Raw genomic sequence first — 21,368 nt, 5'->3', positions numbered from 1 at the left:
AAATTTGCTGAGAAGTTGTAATAATTATAAAGAACTCTAGTATGCCCTTTATACGGATTCAGTCATTTTTTACATTCTACCACATTTGCTTCCTAATTCTATGTGTGTGTGTGAATGTGGCCTCGTATACTTTTTGATGTTTTTCTTTTTACTGAGCCATTTGAGAGTAGATGGCATGCATTATTCTTCTTTACTTTTTAATATTACAGCATTTATTAACATAACCAAACTACAGTTATCAAAAGTAAGGAGATGTAGCATTGGCATGGTAATTTTTTCTCACCTATAGGCCACATTCCAGTTTTGTCAGTTGTCCCAGTATTGGCTTTGTCTGAAGTTTCCTGTAGATTAGCTTCAGATTATGCTTTCCTGGCCAGGATACTGTAGAAGTATGTTATGTTCTTTCCTCTCAGGTCATCACATCTGAAGGCACATGAGGTTCATTTGCACCTCACCGGAGACGTTAATTTTGATCAAGTTGTCTCCATTGTATGGTTTTTTGATTTTTCTATTGTATAGTTATTATTTTTTCCCTTGCAATTAATAAACAGTTTTGGGGAGACACTCTGAGACAGTGCAAGTTTTCTGTTCCTCATCATTCTTCCCCACCTCACATATAGCATCCATTCTGATTCTTGTCCACACCAGTCTTTACTACAATGGTTGCAAAATGGCTTTTCCCAACTCTTCCACTCCCTCCACATTTATCAGTTTGCATTCTACTCTAGGAAGAGCCTACCCTTTTCCTCCCTCCCTCCCTTCCTTCCACTCATTCATTTTTTTTCATATATGTTATAATATACTGTCCTCAGTTATTTTCATGTTCAAATTATCCCACATTTGTCCAGTGTGAATCAATCTTTTCATGCTGACTCTTGTGTTATTTTGACACGTCTCTCTCTCTCTCTCTCTCTCTTTTTTTTTTTAAATAACAGGTATTTTCTTACTTTCTGGCCTATCTTACACTTCCCTGCCCCAGACCTGGAATTACTCATTCCTTCATGGAACCCTGGTTCCATTTAGTAGAGGACGGTATTTAGAAACCAAGAGCACTACGTGTGCTCGTTGCTATGCGCAATGTGTGTTCATTGCTTCTAGGCCCTTTCAGCAGACAGATCTAGGGGGAAAAGAACATCCATGTACATAAATGTGTGTGTGTATAATCATGAGTTTATACCGATACCTCCAATTCCAATCAAACTGCACAAATTTTTGTTTGCATTCCCTCATTCCATATTCATACCGCCTTCTTCCACAGTAAGAACCCTGGCTACCAATAACATCAACCATTTACTCATTGGTTGAATTCTACAAAACACCTGAAGTAGTTTCAGAATTACTACCACTATACCACTGTGAAAAACCGGCCTACTAAAAGGAGTTGAGGATTAGTTTGTAGCTCTTTTTTCCCTAAGCGTTTACAGTATTATGTTAAAAAGTTATTTGACCTTTCTCTTTCAGCGTGGATATGTTATTCACTCGTATAAATAGAGTTGATTTCATTTGGTTTTGTTTGCGTTCAGTTTAGATTTCTTTTTCTACCCTAGCTCTGTCTTTAGAGTAACATACTTCCAAAGGTCAAGGAGCAATAGTGTGTATTCAGAGAGATGTACATCTCCCTCCCTCATCTTTCCTACCCTGGGTTCCTCCCTTCCCTAGGTGATCAATTTCATTATTTCTGGTTTTTCTTTCCATTTTGCATTAAATTCTCCTTCCTTCTATAAAAAGGCCTACCATATATACTCTTTTTCACTTTGCTATAGATATAATGTTGACAGGGTCATGTTTTTCTTAAGGTATACTGTAACCATGGTAAAAGTTAGCTATTAGTCATACAGATGTTGAGAGGGTACTAAGCTGTGCATTGGTTTCTAACTGTGGGTACACATTGGAGTCACCTGGAGAGTTTAAAAAATATTTTGATGCTTAACAAATTGCTGATGCCTGGGTAGCATTACCTGAGATTGATTTCATTGCTCTGATATGGGGCCTGGGTTTGGAAGTTTAACAAACTCCCCAGGTGATTTTAATGGACAGCCAGCATTGAGCCACTGATGAGGTGGTTAAGAAACAGGTTTCCTCAGAAACATATCTGGGTTCAAGTTTGGCTCTAGTACTTCTGATGATTTCTTACCCCATCTAGTACAAGAACTTGCCTTTGAAAAAATGATGAAGAAAAGCTGTTTAAAAGAATTTTAATTTGGTGGAAACTCCCCAGAGGTCCATTAGCCATATGCATCAGTAGCCTTAAATGTTTGCTATCCCCCTTGACCCAGCAATTGCACTTCCAATGAAATTATCCTAAGAAAATAATTGTACAGAGAATACATGTGCACAAATATTTATTTACAGTGGTAACATTATTCATAATGATATCAAAAAAGGAAGACAATTTTCTCAATGTTATACTATGTCCTATCTATTCAGTGGAATATATTATAGTGCATTCCATAAAAATGAAGAATACATATTATAATATAGAATCACTACTGTTATATAGCAAGTTAAAAAAAATGATTACAAAACATTACTTAGAGCAAGGCCTCATTCTCTGACTGAAAACACATACCAGCATTTTCTTTATTTAGCTTTTTCTGCCCCTGCTTTATTTTTTGTGTATTTCTTTTTTTGCATTCCTTTTTAAAAATTTTCTATAACCAAGTTTCTACTTTGTATTTTTAAGAAGTCAAAATACTAGAAAATTTGCTTGTAAGCCTTTTCCCTCCCACTTTTTCCATCTAATATTTTTTAAATTGGAAGATTCCTGTCCGCTTTCTGTTGTGCACCATGAGTTTAGTACATATTACGTATACGTATTAATGAAAGTCTCTGCCTGTCAATATAACTGCTGCATTATTTTTAGGAATGGGTAGGAGAGCATTGCTTAAAAGAACCTGAAAGATTATGCACAGACAAAGAACTTATTTTGGACCCTGTGCTCTCAAATATGCAAGCACAGAAATTATTGCAGCTGATCTGTTATCCTCATGGCATTAAGGAATGTACAGAGGGGGACAACCTGCAAAGACAGCACATTAAACGCATTCTTCAGGTGAGTGATAATAGTGTAAAGGTTGTGTTTTTGTCATTTGACACATTCTTTGTGTTTATAGCAAGAGTTACTGTGCCTCTTTTTTTTTTTTTGTCATTACTAAGTAATTCTTAACTTCAATTAATTCTATTTTTGGGATTTGAAAAATTGGGATTTTTATTCCCCCGATTTTCTGTTTTGTGTAATTGCCACACTTTATTACTGGGTAGTACAGATACTGCAGACTGTGTATAACCATTATATAAATATTGATATGTTAAGTCAGTACTGTGTTTACGTGAGAAACAAGCTTTGTAGAGGGACTGTCTTAAGTATATTATTAAAAAAATATCGAAATCATTTTTTTAGGTGGTTGGTTAGATAGATTTTGGGAGAAGAAATGTTTGTCTTATTCATTTACAGTGCCTAGCAGAGTAAGGCACATTATTTTAATGTTCCTATTTATTTCTTTGTGTTTATAATGAGCATATGTAATAGACTTGGAAGCTTCTGATTCACATAAATCCCTTTATTGTGTGTGATCATTCCCCTGTTTCTTGAGAAAGAGAATAGTGCAAGGAATTATTATGTTTTAAAACACGTTCAATATTCTAATGTGTTCACTCCATTTTCCCCAGAATCTTGAGCAGTGGACCCTGAGGCAGTCCTGGCTGGAACTTCAGTTAATGATCAAACAGTGCTTGAAGGACCCTGTGAGTATATATTGAAAGCGTGTATGTGTACAAAATTTTATGAAAAGCAAAACCACGTTGGTGTTTGAGGATAAAGTAAAACACATGCGTGCTGGGTTTCTCACGTCTAACTCCAGGGCTCTGGTTCGGTGGCTGAAATGAACAACCTACTGGACAATATTGCCAAGGCAACAATAGAGGTATTCCAGCAGTCGGCCGACCTGAACAATAACTCTTCTAATTCGGGTATGGGCCTCTTCAACCCAAACGGGATTGGAAGTACCGATACGAGTAGCACAAGACAGAATGGAATAAAGACATTTCTAAGGTATTTTTTTCTGTAGTTTTATGAGGCTATCATTAATTTTTCACACGTAACCGTACATTTTATTCTCATAATGCAGTTATTTTTTTCATAAAGCTGCAGGATTGTGAAGAAAATAAGTACTTGTAAGTGTCCATTATCATTATTTAATATGTTAAAGGGCCATGCTGCTGGGGTGGGTGATATCTTAGTGTTCTAGATATTAGGTTGAGCAGACCCCGCCTCCGTGGAACCACAGATGACATTCAGGACAGAAGAATTTCTCTAGTGTGCCCTGAGGCTGCTCTATTCCATGGTATTCCTAATATGTTTATTCCTAATAAACACTCTTTCTGCCATCTTTATTAATTGGCAGTTTTGCTCAAATGATAATCACAAAAGGCAGATAGACCTGTATTTCATCATTTAGGTGTAAAGTATAACTAGTGAATTTTGAAACTTTAAAAATTGGTTATTTACATACTTAAACATAATCAGAACATTTCATATTTTAACCATGACAGAAAAGTGTATCGCTTGTTAGACAAAAGGACTGTTACTGCTCAGAAAGCCAGAATCATAGAAAAACACTTTTCTAGAATTAAAAAAAAGTTTAGTTAATCGTATCCCCTCAGAACCCCACCTTTTATTGCTTTCCATAAGCATGACTGAAGAGTGTGTGCAAATGTCTGGTATTTGGCAAGAGGAAAGATAGTATAGGAGTAAAAGGGGGAATGTTAGAATAATCTGTGTCTTGTGCATAAAAGTTATGCTCTGGAGTTTCTATTAGAACCGTGAGAGCAGAGAAAAAGGATGCCTCCTTGGGTATAACCTCTTTTTCTGATTTTAGTTCCTCTGAACGCAGGGGCGTGTGGCTGGTAGCCCCCCTAATTGCTAGGCTGCCGACTTCTGTGCAGGGAAGAGTGTTGAAAGCTGCTGGGGAGGAGCTGGAGAAGGGACAGCACTTGGGTTCTTCTTCAAAAAAGGAAAGAGACAGACAAAAACAGAAAAGGTACGTCTGGAAGATGTGTTTCCATGTGAGAATTTAAAGGACAGTCGAGAAAATCCAATATTCTACAGATGCACAGGCTCATTGTACTCAGAGTCCATTGAAATTTCATCTTTATATGGAACTGAGAACATTCTGTTAGGCAAATCCCTGTTCCTCAAAGATCCCAGATTATAATATGTAGTACACTAGCTCTCAATTCTGCCTGTGTACCCTAATCACTGCTACACTATTAAAAATGCTGACTTCAGACCTGCTGAATCAAATCTGGATATCCACTTGGTCCCTGTATTCAACAGTTCTTTTGTTGTTGTTTTTTTTCTTGTTATTTAGGTACTTATGCTTCAATTTCATAGAATAATTTATGATTCTGTCATGCTGGACCCTGAAATAGTTACTAATCTTTTTAACATTTAGGACTCTTGTTCTAGACTAGATATTAACTTATAAGCCTCCAAGTTGAATGTTTTTAAAATTTTATGCCCTAGAAAAGGTTTCAAGTAGTTTTATTGGAAAACTGACCATGTTACTGAGAAGGAACATAAGCACACTCTGATGTGAAACCGTGATGAATTTAGTGCCCCGGGAGTAAAAGGAAATTCCTAACATTGAAAAACATGAACATACAGGTTTCTTGCCCCCTAATCAGTAATATTTTTTAGTAGCTGCCATTTACTGACCCTTATGAAATGCCAACCTCTGTATAAAACTCATTATACACATACGTGAACATCTCACAGCAATCATATGTGATAGGTGCTCTCATCATATCCTTTTTAAAAGATGAAGAAACAGAGGCACTGAAAGGTGAAGTAAATTTCTCAAAGACACACCGCTAAGGAGGTGTAAAGCTGGGGTTGAAACCCAGGTGGTCTGGCCTCTGAGTCTGTGCTCTCCTTTCTTAACTGAAGTATTGATACCTTTTGGTGTTGACCTAGCTTTGTGTGTATGCTGTTGGGTTGTGTTGTCATCTTTGCCAGTATTTATTAATCAACCAGATGACTCAGTTTTAATTCTCAAAGTCGATTTGCTAATGGGTGATGGCATGTGCATTGCCACACTTCCCACGGGGAGCAGAGGTGGTGTGTCAGAGTCTGAAGCTGGCTCTTCCCAAGTGAGCCTCTCTCAGCTCTGCCGGTGTAAGATGAAGCAGATTGAAATATTTTGACCTCGATCTCATCTTAAGAAATTTTCCTTTCCGGTGTGGCAGAGTTAGTTTGTCAGTATGCTTTGTCAGTTGTTCCTGGTCATGGAAGAAATGGTACTAAAATGACAATTTAAAATGGGTTTTTTAGCAGATGTCTTAAAACCACTTTACAAGTCAAGCCTGGGGGATGTGGCAGAGCTGTGCCCTAGCTCACTAGCAAGCATTCTGGTTTTGGAGTCCTCAGACCTCAGTGCGCATCTTACTTAGCTCTACCCATACCCAGCTGTTTGGTCTTGAGAAATGTGCTGAAAAACAAAGCAAGCAGAACAATCGTATAGGCCTGTTTCCTGGACCCTAAAATACGAATATTGTGAAAGAGAAGTTTACAATTTCCTCATTTTATTTTGTGTATAAAGTGATATTCCTCCTGATGTGTACCTTTAAATTCAGTTTACTGATGGAAACTACACCTTCTCTTCTCCCTGCACCCCCCAGCACACTCGTATGCAGTACGAATTAATGCTAGTTTGCGAATTCTTTCGAGGGCAAGAGAACATATTAAATTATTTAGAAGTATTACAGTGACTTTTAACCATATTAGTTAGAGCTATGATTTAACTTTTCAAGTAATCCTGGCTATTTACTACTCCCCTCCCTTTTGTAACAGTAAAATAAATAAGAGCCAGTAACCCGAGGGCAAGACATCAATGTTGCACATGAAGTAATCCTTTCTTTCTAACTAGATCTGCTGTTATTACTTCCTTTGTAGTATGTCTCTTTTGAGTCAACAACCATTCCTCTCCCTGGTCCTTACCTGCCTTAAGGGACAAGATGAACAACGAGAAGGCCTCCTAACATCTCTGCAGAATCAAGTTAACCAGGTAAAGTACAGTAGAATATTGAGCCAGGCAGGTATTTTCCTAATGGCATTCATTTGTTTTCCTTTCAGATACTGAGCTTAAACTCAAATACTGCCCTTAAAATAAGGGCACAACATGTTTTGATTAGACGTAGGAAAACACTGTCCATGCCCCGTTCTCCTACCTGGCATTCTAGTCACCATGAGATTAACAATAGTATAATATTAGTTACGTGTTGGGTGAATGTCTGTAGACTATAAAAGTAACGTTTTGCAGATTGCACATAATTTTGTCATATCTGCTCCTCTCCTGACCCTGCCTCATGGGAGAGGTCCTGGAGCAATCTGTGTCGCAGGGGACATGGCAGTACGACAAAAGGGACCTCTCTCCACTTCCTCTGCTGGGCTTCCATGTAGCAGGCAGGGTCTCAGCTTGAGCTATGTAGGTTCAGAAACTCAGTTTTACTGCGAGAGCCAGACTGATGCTGGTCAAGTGCACAAGATACTCATTTATAAATCAGAAGGCATTTTGGTTCATTTACAAAGACTTTGGACTTTGCCTTTCCACCAATCACAGTTCTCCTGGTCACTATTCAGAGCACTTATATTCTGTGTACTGCAAGGAAACTGAGTGATCAAAGTGGAATTAGAAAGTATAGAGTGGAGCAGAGCGGGTAGACTTGGTTATATGGGATGTTTTATCCTGCGGTAGCATCTAATGGAGACCTCCCGTGGGGCTGTGATTCTGTGACACCGTGTCTTCTTGTACGGTACTAGATGAACATGAACAAGACACTTAACTCATTTGGTCCTCTTGTCATCCGCTCCCTTTTGGATATGTGAGACTTATTCTCTAGACAGCAGCCAGAGTGATCCTTTTTAAGTGTAAACCACATATTTTTCCAGTGCCCCAAATGCTGCAGTGTTTCTTACTATACCTAGAATAAAACTTCCGGGTCTAGGCTTACATGGCCCTCCACGACTGGGCACTGGCTCCCATCTCTACCTTGTTTCCCGCCCGGCATGGCCTCGCTCACTCCACTCTGTACACAGAGACCATGTTACTGTTCCTTGAACTTGCCAAGCAAATTCTTATTGCAGAGCCGTTGCGTGTTTTCTCCCCTTCCCTGGAAGTTATTAACATGGCCGGTCCCTCACTTCCTCAGGTCTCTGCTCAGATGTCACCTCCTTAGTCCTCCCCCCACATCCCCCCCGCCAATCACTCTCTAAAAGTAGGACCACAGTCATTCTCTATCCCCTTGCCCTGGTTTCATACCACTTGTTCCACTTATTTTTATTTGTCCTGCTATCAGAATGTCAGCTCCATGACAGCGTGTGTGTTTTGTTAACTGCCTTGTACCCTTCACCTGCCTTGGGGAAGGTTCATCCGTATCTTTTGATGATATTTGGGAAGTGCTCTCCTTTTACCATGAGGTGTACTTACAGGTCATCTCTTGGGCTCAGTTACTTCTGCATACGACTCATTTCAGCTCTTTTGAGATGATTCTCATTTGGTGCCCTATTTCAGAGCATGGCAGTATGGGTTTGTTTGGGATTTTTTTGCTTATATCATCTGATTCTGGGTGTTCCCCACTTGTGGTTTGCCTTCGCTAAGCAACCCTTCCCTTCCCAACATTTGTCTGAATCAGTGAGGAAGCAGTTACTTAATAAATTGATATGCCACTGATGTCCAATAGGTCATATTTTTCAAAATAGGTTACAATATCTTTATCGAGGAAGACAAGTTTATAAACTAGCAAGCCTTCAACGAAACATCAGAATAGTACTTTTGCTAGGATTCACAGCATGTCCCTAGAAATACAGGACAAGACTGATATAAAATGTAATTCTATCTGTCTTTATACTTATCTTTATAAGACCAGTTTAATGATGCATTTTAAAAATAATCTTTATTTTTGTTAATGCTTAACTTGATGACCCTCTACAGCATTTTCTAAGACTTAGTAACAGGATCTGTAATTAGATAAGATTTTTCTTAACAGGGTATGTAATTAGATACCAAACAAAGAAATAGCCAGATTTCTGTCTGCGTGGAGGAAGGGGGAGGAAAGCAAAATTTTATTTTCCCCTTGGTTTTTAATTTATTAAACTAAGAAGGTGTTTTTGACTGTCAGTAAAAAAGCTCAATTTAACTTTAAATATGAGAAAAATCAAATTTAACAGGGAAAACAAGTTTTGGGGGTTGTTTTCATTCATCTTCTGATTTAGATTTTAAGTAATTGGAGAGAAGAACGGTACCAAGATGACATAAAAGCACGACAGATGATGCACGAGGCATTGCAGCTCCGCCTGAATTTGGTAAGAGACGCTTCTAGTGTTCTCCCTTCATTACACTTATCTAAATGGGAGAATAACTCCAGCTTTCCACTCCTGCTGTGGCCGCAGTTTCCATTCCAAGGTGAGGCCTGCTGTTTGCTCTCTCTACTACTTCCTTGTCTCTCAAACCTTCTGTCGTCCTGGCCACTGTCCTTCCTGTCTGGTCTGGCTTCTGGACAGCAGTAGGTATTTTAGGCATTGGGTTGCCCTCTGCGCCTCACCCGCAGTGACTCTCTCTCTCTTTCCCATTTGTGCCAAGAGTAGGTCTTAGAGAACTAATTTGAGATGTGTTAGCTTTTACCATACTTGCTTAAAAACTGTATTAAAACGTCCTTTAAGGCAAAATTTTATCAAACTTTCCATCAAATTGGTCATAAAGACAAATCCCCACGGGGAGGTTTTATAGAAGTTTAAAATTCCTTGCCCACTGCACATTCCTTTGACTTTTCCTTTTCTCAGTGTACAGCCCAGATAAAAGCTACTCTGGAAGATGGCTTGCCTGATATTTGCTATTAATTCCGGCACGTGAACAAGCAGCCCTGGGGGCTTGTCTTTACTTCTCTGTTACTGGGTATTTCCAAGTGTTATTATGACAACAGGCTTAGATTCAATAGTAACTGACAACACAAAGTTGTAGATAATTGAGTCACGCGGTTTTGATCTATTCAGCTTTAATTAGATGAAAATTACGTCATGAAACTGGATATCATGAAATTTAGGGACAAAAGAAAGCTAATTATACTAGTATGTAATTCATGTTGATGACATGTCTACACTAGAGTACCCCTTTCTTTTTTTTTTTTTTTTTTTTTTGGAACGACCAGTTCCTGTTCTAATGGAACCAAAAAGAGTAGCAAATATATAGCTAGGTGAGAGAGAAGACAAGATAATCCATAAACTAGAGCACCTTTTAAAAAAATTTTTAAACCAATCAAAATTTGGTTGCATAAAGTGGTGAGGGTGGTATTTTCTCTGTAACACCGTGCATATTTTTTCATTGTATTTTTTATGTGCAAGGTGGGAGGAATGTTTGACACAGTGCAGAGAAGCACCCAGTGGACGACAGATTGGGCCCTTCTTCTCCTTCAGATCATTACTTCTGGAACCGTCGACATGCACACTAACAAGTATGTTCTTATTCATTTCACACTGATTTTGCTGCATGCGTGTGTAGTGAAGGCTTTGATATACTGACTACGAATTCTATCGCATCGTATATTCTTCGGTACCACTAATAATTCTGTGCCTTAAATAAAAATGCTCAGTTATTTAAGAGTGTCTTGGTTTTGCTTTAAGGTGCAAATGCTTTCTTTCTCCTCCTAGTGAATTATTCACAACAGTTCTTGACATGCTGGGTGTTTTAATCAATGGAACATTGGCCTCTGACCTGTCAAACGCATCCCCAGGGGGATCTGAAGAGAACAAACGCGCATACATGAACTTAGTAAAGAAACTGAAAGTAAGTTTGTGACCTGCTTATATTGTGGGTTCTCATTGTTTATGGATTTGTTATTTAGTGCATGTTATCTTATCACTCCTTAAATTAGATATTATTTATTGCATTCAACTTAATGTAATGTGATTATTTTGCTATTTGCTTTACCTCAGCTTCCCAGTACCCAAAAGTTATAAGTATATATAACTTGGAGATTTTTCTTAAAATAATTATATTCATAAAACATTTAATTTCTTAAGGAACTTTAGAAATCCCTTATCAAATGTATAACCAAAATGCCAACGTTAGATTTAGGATAATTTGGCCTTCGACTGGCAGCATGCAGTTGAAAAATAAACATTTGCATTGATATTTCTAAATTCGATTCATTTGACCAGCCACTAACACAGTCTTTGAAATAAAGTGCAAACAAACAATGCAGGAAAAAAAAATTAACATACCCGATGACCTTACTAATAAAATAACCGATGGTTACCTTGAGGTCTGACCCTGGGTTGGGGAATGTGTTCCGTGCTGCAGCTCCTGCCTTCTGGTTGCAAATGCTACTCTGGATTTCTGTCATTTCAGCACTCTGATGTGTGTTGTGTAACAAGGGTGTCCTTATATGTGTTCTATTTTCTACTTAAATAGAAGAAATGAAACATCCTCACCACTCTCAATGAAAGCTGCCCCATAGACCGTCTTCAAGGTTAAAGAACATTCCAGCTGTAAAAAAGGAAATGGAACTTCCTTCTTGTTAACTTTTGCCTTTATTGTAATTTCTGTCTTACTTCTCTCTCCCTTTTTTTTTTAGAAAGAGCTGGGAGACAAGCGGTCAGAAAGTATTGACAAAGTTCGACAGTTGCTACCTTTGCCAAAACAGACATGTGATGTCATCACTTGTGAACCTATGGGCTCCTTGATTGACACAAAAGGAAACAAAATTGCTGGATTCGACTCTATAGACAAAAAACAGGCAAGAGTAAATGTTTGTTTCTTATATATAAAAATGCATGAACTTACAAAGACAAAATGCCTTTTCTTGTTCTTCCTATAGGGCATGTAAAACATCTTAACTTTATTGTTTCTTGATTTTTTAAAACATATCCTTGTCATTTAAATGCAACGGTTATTGGCATTATCATACAGATAATGATCTTTGAAGATCTTCATTTAAAACTGTTCCTGAATTTAAGTGAATTTCTGAAGCCCACCAAGGGAAAAGTAAGTAAAACCTTAATGTAAAAAAAAAAAAAAAAAAAAAAACAAAGATGGGATTTGATTTTACTGCAGAATTGGAAACAGAATACGTTTAATAGATGAGAAAGTTTTTATTGGTAAAGTCTTCATGTAGTGACTGTTTTGAGTAAACAAATTTTTTTTAAAGTGAGGGCACTTTATTTCCTTATCAACTGAACAATATTTAATGAACACTTGATTTATATAAGATATTAAACGTGGTTCTCTAAAATATGAGAAGAGTGGTCAGTTACTCTTTCAATGAACACTGAGCGGCCACAGATTTCTGAGATCACAGGGATGAAAGACAGAGTTCCTACCCTTAAGAGGAAGTAGATGATTACAGTGTGGTGAGATTTGTGTGTCCTGGTACGGAGTGCTAGGGGAAGCTGACAAGGGGCCAACACATTCAGATGTGGGGTAGGTAGTCAGAACAGGATCCTTAGGAAAATTGACGCTTGAATCATTTTGGAGGATTAAGAGTCAGCCCAGGAGTTAAGGCAGAGTGTGGTACAGGCACAGGGAAGTGTTTGTGCAAAGGCATGAGAGACTGTCGCTTGTAGGCAAGATGCAGCGCTGCAGTAAATCAGAGCGCCCTGAGTGCTGGTACCCGCACGGTTGTGGAGAGAGGCAAGGCCAGAGTCAGGGGCAGGTTGAGTTCGCAGTGCTGGTGGGCTCTCCAGTGGTGACACATTTGGATACATGGTCTTGGCACCCAGGAAAGAGGTCTAATGTCAAGACAGATATTAGGAAACAGTCAAAATACAGATGGTAAGTGAGCCTTGGTTTTGGATGAAGCCACCGTGGAAGAGTGTGTGTAGCTTTGGAACGGGAGCATTCATAAGTTATTCAAAGTAACTTGAGCAGTTATTTTCAGGGTCACTTGGAAGAAAAATTTTTTTCAGATTGGTGTGCCAGGGAAAGGACCCAGGGACAGTGCCAATTAATGTTAAAAATAAGAAACTTTTATTTTCAGAAACAGAATAACATTTCTTCTTCTACACTCAGTAGAGATAAGCTTGAATTGAAGGTCTTTATTTGTACCTGTTGGTGCAAGTTAATTCTGTAATAATATTACTTAGCTATTCAGAGACTGCCCAGGGAAGTACCTGAAAGGTGCCTGTATTGCATCAAGTCCAACCCAATTAGAGGTTGACTATAACTTGACTCCTAAGTTTTGTTTTATCTTAAAAGCAATAGATTCCAAAGGTTTACAGTTCAGTATAGTAAGATCACCTTTGCAGTGTTTCTTAGAATTTTTTTTTTTTTTTTGCGAAAAAAAAAAACCAAATGGAAAAAAATGCCATTTACAGTAAAATCTACTGTACTGTCTGGTGTCACAGCCTGAACAGTGTCGTATAAAGGACCGTAGAACTGGAGTTAAAGGTCTGGATTGTAGCCGCCGCTCTCAGTGATCTAGTGTCAGCCTGGACTCATCACTTAGCCCGTCTGCCTTGTGCTAGAGTTCTCTAAGGCCCCCACGAGGCAGAATGTTCTCTGAATCCATGTCCCAAGCAAGCCTGGCCTCCGAGTCAGGCAAAGATCTGAGCATGTGGTCATAGCGCATTTTTTCACCACAGGGTCTCCAGGTCTCCACGAAGCAGAAGGTGTCCCCATGGGATTTGTTTGAGGGTCAGAAGAACCCAGCTCCTCTGTCCTGGGCCTGGTTCGGGACTGTCCGAGTGGACCGGAAGGTCATCAAGTACGAGGAACAGCATCACCTCCTCCTGTATCACACACACCCCATGCCCAAGCCCCGAAGTTACTACCTCGAACCGCTGCCCCTGCCCCCTGAGGAGGAAGAGGAAGGGCCTACATCTCCCATTTCTCAGGAACCGGAGAGGAAATCAGCTGAGCTGTCAGATCAAGGAAAAACCACAACAGATGAAGAGAAGAAGACAAAGGGAAGGAAGCGCAAGACGAAATCCAGCTCGAGAGTTGATGTGAGTACGGGAAGTAGAGAGAGGTCTTGGGCACGTTAGCGTCTCCTAGCAGATTTACTAGTTCCTGAATTATATCCCTAAGAAACATTCCTAGGCGCAGTATAAGCCTATTTGTAAGCTGTCCTGACGGCTCAGATGTCATCAACAGAACCTCCTCTACTTTTCATAACTTGGTTTAATTTTAGGCTTCAATTGTGAATAATATGAATGTTTCACTGTCTCACAATTTCTCAAATTTGAAACTTGAATTTTTTGACCTATAAAATCTCGTCCTCGTACATATTTTTATTATGAGGTGTCTAAAATATTTTTTGTATTTTGGGCAGTTGATATCTATAGTAAATTAACATAGAAAACTCTTTGTTTTCCCTAGATAAAACCCCATCTGATCTATCTAATAGGATGATTCTGAGATTTCCTAGTTTACCATTTCCATCTTACTGTCCTTTATATTCTACTTTTTACCATATTTTCAGACTTTATAAGAAGTAAACATAATTTGAAACAGTTTTACCTCTTGTTTCCCTGTTAGCCTTCCCTACCTAGAGCAACCTTTTCTGAAAAAAAGAGAAATCTATGAGATGGTAACTTAGAAATAATTTTATAGAATTAACATGTAAAATAGCTTTCCATTTAAACTCACCTGAAAATATTTGAGAGGGAACTTGTGCCATTTTTCTATAGAATTCGAGAGCGTTCTTGTTGTCCAGTGGAAGAAATATTCACAAGTTGTTGTTCAGTCATCATGACTAATTATTGGTATTTTTCACCTATGTCAAAACCAAAACATTTTTTCCTAGCTGATAGCTTGGTGATTAATATTATTCTAGAAATGACCACCATCGCTTTTGGATGCCACTTGAATGTCAGTGCCCTCTTCTCGTGTAGCCTTCCTACCAATATCCCTCTGTTTTGAAAAAGGTCCAGACTGTTTTAATAAGGTTCAGACTGCCACTCCCCCGAGTCTGGGTCTCCTAGCCTGTCTATCCACATGGATGCATTTCTGTTCCTTTCAGATGCTTTAAAAGACCTCAGACTCATCTCATTCCCCAGGTGCATCCTGGTCATGTCCCTTTCTCCCATACTTTTCCTGAAGCTGCCTCTTTTCAATCGGGTATACTGCAGGGAACTGAGCCTTTAGTTTTCCTTTCATCCTTCAGGGCTGGAGAAGGAGGAATTGAGGCATTCAGGTGTGATCCTTAGAGGCTTTGCAGTTGCTCCAAGGAAGAGAAAGCCCTGGGCAAGAAGTGTGGTGAGGGGCGGAAGGGGACAAGATGGAAGGGGAATCTACTTCTTTAGAGTGCTGTACTGAAAGTTGGAACTAAGACACTGTCTAGGCTGGAGACTGGTTCTGAAGTACTGTGGGCCTTTCTGACTAATTCTCATCCAGGTACAAGGTATCAGGAAAGCCTTGTAAGATGCAGTGAGCGGGAGATTCAGCCACTAAAGACACTTTCTCGGCTGTGGGTGGTGTTCCAAGTGTGCTTTTAGTATTTTAAACACAGAGTGCAGAAGAGATCCTTTTCCAACTTCCCCTACTGTAGCCATGTACATTTTAAGTCAACGAAGAGTTTTAATTTAAATGAGTGTTTTGCAGAGAATATGCCGACTGCTGGGATAGGAGCTCTCTCAAATAATGTGATAGGAGGAATTTGCGTTAAATCTTTGTGGCGTGTGGAGTTAAGTAACTGTTTTTTTCTTTAACCCTGTGCTGAAGGAGTATCCACAGAGCAACATGTACCGAGTGCCTCCCAACTACTCACCCGTCTCCTCCCAGATGATGCCTCACCCACAGTCCACCTTGTGGGGCTACAACCTCATGGGTCAGCCCCAGCAGCCCGGCCTTTTCCTTCAGAGCCAAGCTCTCACTCCAGGTATGTGAAGACGGAGCGTAGTCAGGGGACTCCGAGGTGAGAAATAGCTTGGGGTTCTCTTTGCTTTTAAACTGAAACCTCCACACAACTTGCACATTTCCAGAAGTGAGCGCTCAGTGGACATGTCTGGAATTTCCCTCCCCTCAAGGTGTTTTTTCCTTCTTCTAAGATTTCAGTTTCAGTGACTAGTTCATGTGTCGCTTTTGGAATTTTCATCCAGTGTCAGAAGGAGATTAGCCCCTGATGCACATCTCAGCTATAAGATAAAAAGTTGATAAAGTTCTGTGTTGTGAAATTTGCGTGTGCTTTTATCAGATATAATTCTTATCAGCATTTTGAATTATTAGACACTATTTTAGTGTCTTTTATTGTTTCCTCATGTTATAACTTTTAAATTGTTTATACCACGAGGGATCTCAGAAGTTTGGTGCAGCAAATAGATATCAGTAAGAAATCCTACCGTATTCACAGTAAATGTTAGTATTGCTTTGATTCCAGCCCAAGTAGATTTTATATCTAGAATAAAGATTTTTCTGAATAAAGAAGTCTCTTAATTAGAAATGAATTTAATTTTTTCTTTCTAAATGAAAGTTTGCCTGTTTCTGTGAAAGAGTTTATTTTGAGATCTCAACCTGCATTTTGTTAGGATGTGACATTCTAACAAATAATAATTTTTCCTTACTGTGTTCTGTATTATATTGTGATTTTTATTGTAATTGGAGGATGACATTTTGATTCTTGGCTTACGGTAGGGGAGAATCCATATTTTGTCCTCTGAATCTGTGGTTAAGAGAGCTGGTCTGGGAGTTACAGTTCTGCTTCAGCTCTGGCTCTGCCACCCTCTTACTGTATCATCTCCACCACGTCTTAGCTTCTCTGTGCCTCAGTCTGATCATCTGTAAAGTGGACGTGCTAACATATACCCTCACAGTGTGGGTGATTCAATTATCCATTCAACAACATGTACTGAGCTTCGTTCCTCGTGTGCCGGATACAGTTTTAGTTGTTAGGGTATTGCAGTAAGCAGAATGGATGAAAATGCTCATTCTTTCTTTGAAGGATGAAATAAGTTTTATATTACATACACAGACAAACACACATATATAATTTACAGTGAGTTTTTAAAAATACAGCATTTAGAAGATAGCCTGACACAACAGACAGGTTCAGTGAGTGATCTTAACATATCCTACCTCAGGGCTTTTGCACATGCTGGCCCCTGCCTGGAGTGGGCTCCCTCAGATATCTGCATGCTCACTGCCTGCTTCCTTTGGGTTGAGGCCTGCACTGGCCACCCTGTTTTAAACTGTAAACCACACCCTTTCCCTGGCCTCTCTGTTCCCCTCCACTTCCTTCAGTCTCTTTCTAGCACCGGCACTTGTTTATAGACTCTATCTATATTTTACTTACTTCCTGGTTTATTATCTGCCTTCTCCAGACTGTAAGCTCCATGAGGGCAGGTATTTTTTCTCATGGCTCACTATAGTATGCCCAGAACTTAGAGCAGTGTCTGGCTTGTAGTGGGGTCTTAAAAATAGGTTATTGAGTGAATAGAATGTAGACGGCAAAAGAAAGAACAGACTAGGCAGTGGTAAATGTGGAAAATAATAAGGGCTCATCCTCTCTTTTGACTTTCTCTCTTCAATTCCAAAGTCCTTGTGAATTTAAGCATTTTTAAACTTTTTAGATATTGAAATCAAACACAAGGACTGTCTATAAATTGAAGGCTAAGTATTTTAAAAGGCACATACCCTTTTCCCCCTAGAATACTGTAAAAGGTGTGTTTATAAGTTGAGGAACTTTAGGTATTAGGTAAGTCTTAGGTATCATGACATGTAAGAAAAAGAATTGAAGAAAACAATTAATTATGAGGATTTTACATGTGTGAATTAATAGATTTTCATAAAGTTTTAAATCCTATGGAGTAGAGGAAGAGTATGTACCATCTGCTTGCATTCATACATTCTTAAAAATGCAAAACAGTGCCCTTCCCCCCCAACACACACACACACACACACACACACACACACACACACACACACACACACACACCTTTAGCAATCTCTCTCTCTCATGTATACACTCCAAGATGGTAAAATTATAAGGAAATGCATGTGAATAATAAAGAGCATTTGGTGAGAGATGGGGAGGAAATTAATTCGGTGAGACTCTACAGAGGGCGTCAGTGTATTTATTATATCTTATTTCTTTAGCTGACTCAGAGGTATGAGATTATAGAAAAATGAGGGAAATTAGAAGTAGATCATAGCCTAATCTTTAAAAAGAATGTCTCTTACTTATAAAATGAGTCAATAAAGTTGTATTAGTATATTTCCAATTCTTCAACAAAAGTTACCTTGTCATGTTACTCAAATTGACCTCCCACTTTTTTTCCAAATGTTCTTCAAATGCTGCTGAATGACTTCATAAATCATATTGCTGATTGTGACGCTGAGTCTTTAAAAGAATGTGGGCTTTTCCGGTGATCAGTGTTGAAATGTTTGTTTCCATCATACAAGTTGGTTTAAAGAAAAAATATAACATTTGTAAGGTATTTATGTAGAAGTTTTCTTATTCACATACATTCAAGAATATAAACTATCTGGTGAGTGAAGGATTGGCACCTACTTGAAGCCAGTAAATGTTGAAATTTTTTTTCCTCTTAAAGGCATTTGGCAGATAATATATGCAAATATGTTAAGGTTTTCATTTGTTTTTTTTAAGCTATAATTAATGTTTCTTGTTTATTTGACGTCTACCCTTCAAAAACAATGTGTTTTGTCTTTAGAATCATGGTATTTGAAGCTTCCGAGCATTTCAGGTTTTTAAAGTTTGGTCATGCTTCTCTACCGAAAAACAGGCATTTTTATTTTGCTGTGGTAAAGGAACTTAAATACCATGAACTTCAAAAGGGTTTAAAGTTACAAAAGGGTCTCTATGCCTGGCTTAGCACACTTGATAAAATACCCCACGAAGGCAACACATTTTGTGCAAGTAACGTGTCCCCGGGGCGCCTCGCATAATTTAGAACCCACATGATTCTGAAATTGTGCCAATGACTCTGCATCTCGGGGCGTTTCACTTTACCAACCAAAGTGGGCCCTCTGTGAAGTCATTCAGATATTATCATTCACTAGACGTCACCCTCCCCATCGTTTGGAATTTACGCAACCCTTAGGGATCTTTGATATTTGTAGAGGGTGGGGCAGTGCCCTACTTCCCACTGAGCTCCTCAGGTGAGGCTCGGGGTGAGACTTCTGTGTTTTAATAAAGGAAGGAAGACCTATTGCATTAACATGCGCAGAAAGCCCTTCCTTCCGGTTGCTTTTGTAGGTGGCTCCAGGTTGGACCCCGCGGGCTCCTTTGTCCCCACCAATACCAAGCAAGCTCTGTCCAACATGCTGCAGCGGCGCTCGGGGGCCGTGATGCAGCCGCCCTCCCTTCACGCCATCACGTCGCAGCAGCAGTTGATACAGATGAAGCTTCTGCAGCAGCAGCAGCAACAGCGGCTTCTCAGGCAAGCCCAGACGCGACCTTTCCAACAGGTTTGTCCCGATCAGCAGTGTCCTCCTCCACGTTTCATTAGTTCCTCTAGCTCGGGATGAGAGTGGGGATGTGACAGATTCTTGCTGCACGTGCACGCCTGTTTACCTGTGCGAGCGAGTGCACGTGGATCTCTCGTACAGGTTGATACATGCTTCTCCCCCCCTTGTATTTTACTATTATCATGGATCAGATAAGGACTTGAAATGTCTTAGGTTCATTCAAAGTATGCCTCAAAACAAAAAGGAGAGCTAATGATTTTCTAGTCACTTGGAAGCTGCAGGACTTTCATCCTTGAAGTGACCTTCTCTGAGCACTCATTCCCTATTATCGTTATCACCATATTCCGTACTCCTTTTAGCTCTACTTTCACGTATTATTATTTGATGTATTACTTTGATGTTGTAGCTCTGAAGCCCTGATGTTTCCTAGGTTTTCTCCTACGGTGCCCTGTACTGCACAGACTCTGTTTTTAGTATATACTTCACAAGATCTACAGTAGGCAAAGAATACATACACTACAAGTGACAGTCAGCATATGGATATCTTTAACTCTTGATTTATATTATTTCTATTTTTATGCCCTATAACCCCATCTTCTATAAATTTTAAAATGATAGTGATTGTTTAACATTGGTGGAAGTCACACGAAACTTAGTATAGACTCATAAATAACCCACCAATCTGTACAAATATGTTAAAGTAAAAACAGGGAGGTGAGAATGTGACTTTTTCTTCCAGTTTCTGTACACTTTTTGTGTTTTCCGGTTTTTCTTAGAACAATTGCACTATGGTGGTGCTGACGGTAGCCGCTAACACGATGAGAGCGCTTACTTTTTTGAGAACTTTAATGTGTTGATTGTCTTAGATCTCACAGCAACCCTTGAGTGAGGTACTTTATGATCCTCAAAGGAAGTAGCCAGTCTACAAGTGTATCCTGCTCTAAGAACAACCACCGATTTTCAAATTAGCAAGGAATTCTAACGCTTTTAAAAATATTCTTTGTGTTCTGAGTAACTTTCTAGACGTGTCTCCATTGTACAACTTGTGGCGTTTCTGCATGAAGTCCACTTAGTGATTTGGGGGATGGGAGTGGTAGGGCTAGTTATGCCGTCTTAAAAATGGTTCTTTTCCTCTTTTTAATTTATTATTCTAACCTGTGTTATTAGAAGGACAGGAGAGAGGAATCTAGTTTGAACCACATGAGAATACAAACAACAGTCACTACATGCTTGTCTCCCCCTGAGCTCTGAGAGATTTTTGATCACTCAAACTCCCTGGGTGTCAGGAAACACGGGCCTAAGTTACTTCTTACACAGAAGTGATGAAGATTTGATTAAAATCCTTAAGAAGCCTTGATTTTTCTCTAAATAGGCAGCATGTTTGGAGTCATTTAAAACCTCAGTGGGATTTTAGCTCTTCTTGGGGATGAATGAAAATAAGTTACATCACTGTTTCCAATCCTTATCAAGAAAAAATTTACTGGAAGTCGAATAATTATTCTACTAGAATGAATTCAGTTCGCTTTTAAAGTAATTTAGGCCTAAGTAAAATTTACCTTCCAATAAGAAATGTTTATTTTTTTCCTATCTACCTTTTTATCACAAGGTAGAATTTGACTTATTAATAGCCCACTTTCAATCTATTACTGCTGGATTCAGTTTTGAATGTCTCTAATTGGGCAGGAGCTCACTGTGTCATTTATAGGTGAAACACCTGTCCTCAGAAGTTCACTTCCTGGCACAAGCCATGACAAGCTATTTCCCCTAAAGCAAAAAAAAAAAATTTCTTTAAAGGGGATTCAATAGAATAATCTTCGCGTATTCAGAAATATCCTTGCATGTTTGGAGAAGGTAGACTTACGACCTAAAACGTCACTGTAGGACCCCATTACTCACAACACTCAAAAATACCTGACTATTCTTTCATACCATCTAGGGTTGTACTGCTGGTAC

At 39.1% G+C, this 21,368-nt stretch overlaps 1 protein-coding gene across 1 annotated transcript in view; it reads left to right on the top strand.

Moving 5' to 3' along the window:
• Positions 1 to 21,368, top strand: part of MED12L (mediator complex subunit 12L) — a 326,097-nt gene that overhangs the window by 269,187 nt on the left and 35,542 nt on the right. Inside the window, exons 27-38 of the mRNA XM_060149610.1 lie at positions 2,864 to 3,052; positions 3,670 to 3,744; positions 3,861 to 4,051; positions 4,878 to 5,039; positions 6,953 to 7,064; positions 9,272 to 9,361; positions 10,397 to 10,506; positions 10,703 to 10,838; positions 11,629 to 11,790; positions 13,634 to 13,996; positions 15,714 to 15,870; positions 19,204 to 19,415. Coding sequence (XP_060005593.1) covers positions 2,864 to 3,052; positions 3,670 to 3,744; positions 3,861 to 4,051; positions 4,878 to 5,039; positions 6,953 to 7,064; positions 9,272 to 9,361; positions 10,397 to 10,506; positions 10,703 to 10,838; positions 11,629 to 11,790; positions 13,634 to 13,996; positions 15,714 to 15,870; positions 19,204 to 19,415 — 1,959 coding nt within the window. The remainder of the gene's footprint in view (positions 1 to 2,863; positions 3,053 to 3,669; positions 3,745 to 3,860; positions 4,052 to 4,877; positions 5,040 to 6,952; positions 7,065 to 9,271; positions 9,362 to 10,396; positions 10,507 to 10,702; positions 10,839 to 11,628; positions 11,791 to 13,633; positions 13,997 to 15,713; positions 15,871 to 19,203; positions 19,416 to 21,368) is intronic.

Source organism: Lagenorhynchus albirostris, chromosome 5 (assembly GCF_949774975.1).
Source record: "Lagenorhynchus albirostris chromosome 5, mLagAlb1.1, whole genome shotgun sequence".
Taxonomy (NCBI): Eukaryota; Metazoa; Chordata; class Mammalia; order Artiodactyla; family Delphinidae; genus Lagenorhynchus; species Lagenorhynchus albirostris.
This window is presented reverse-complemented; position numbering and strand designations above follow the sequence as displayed.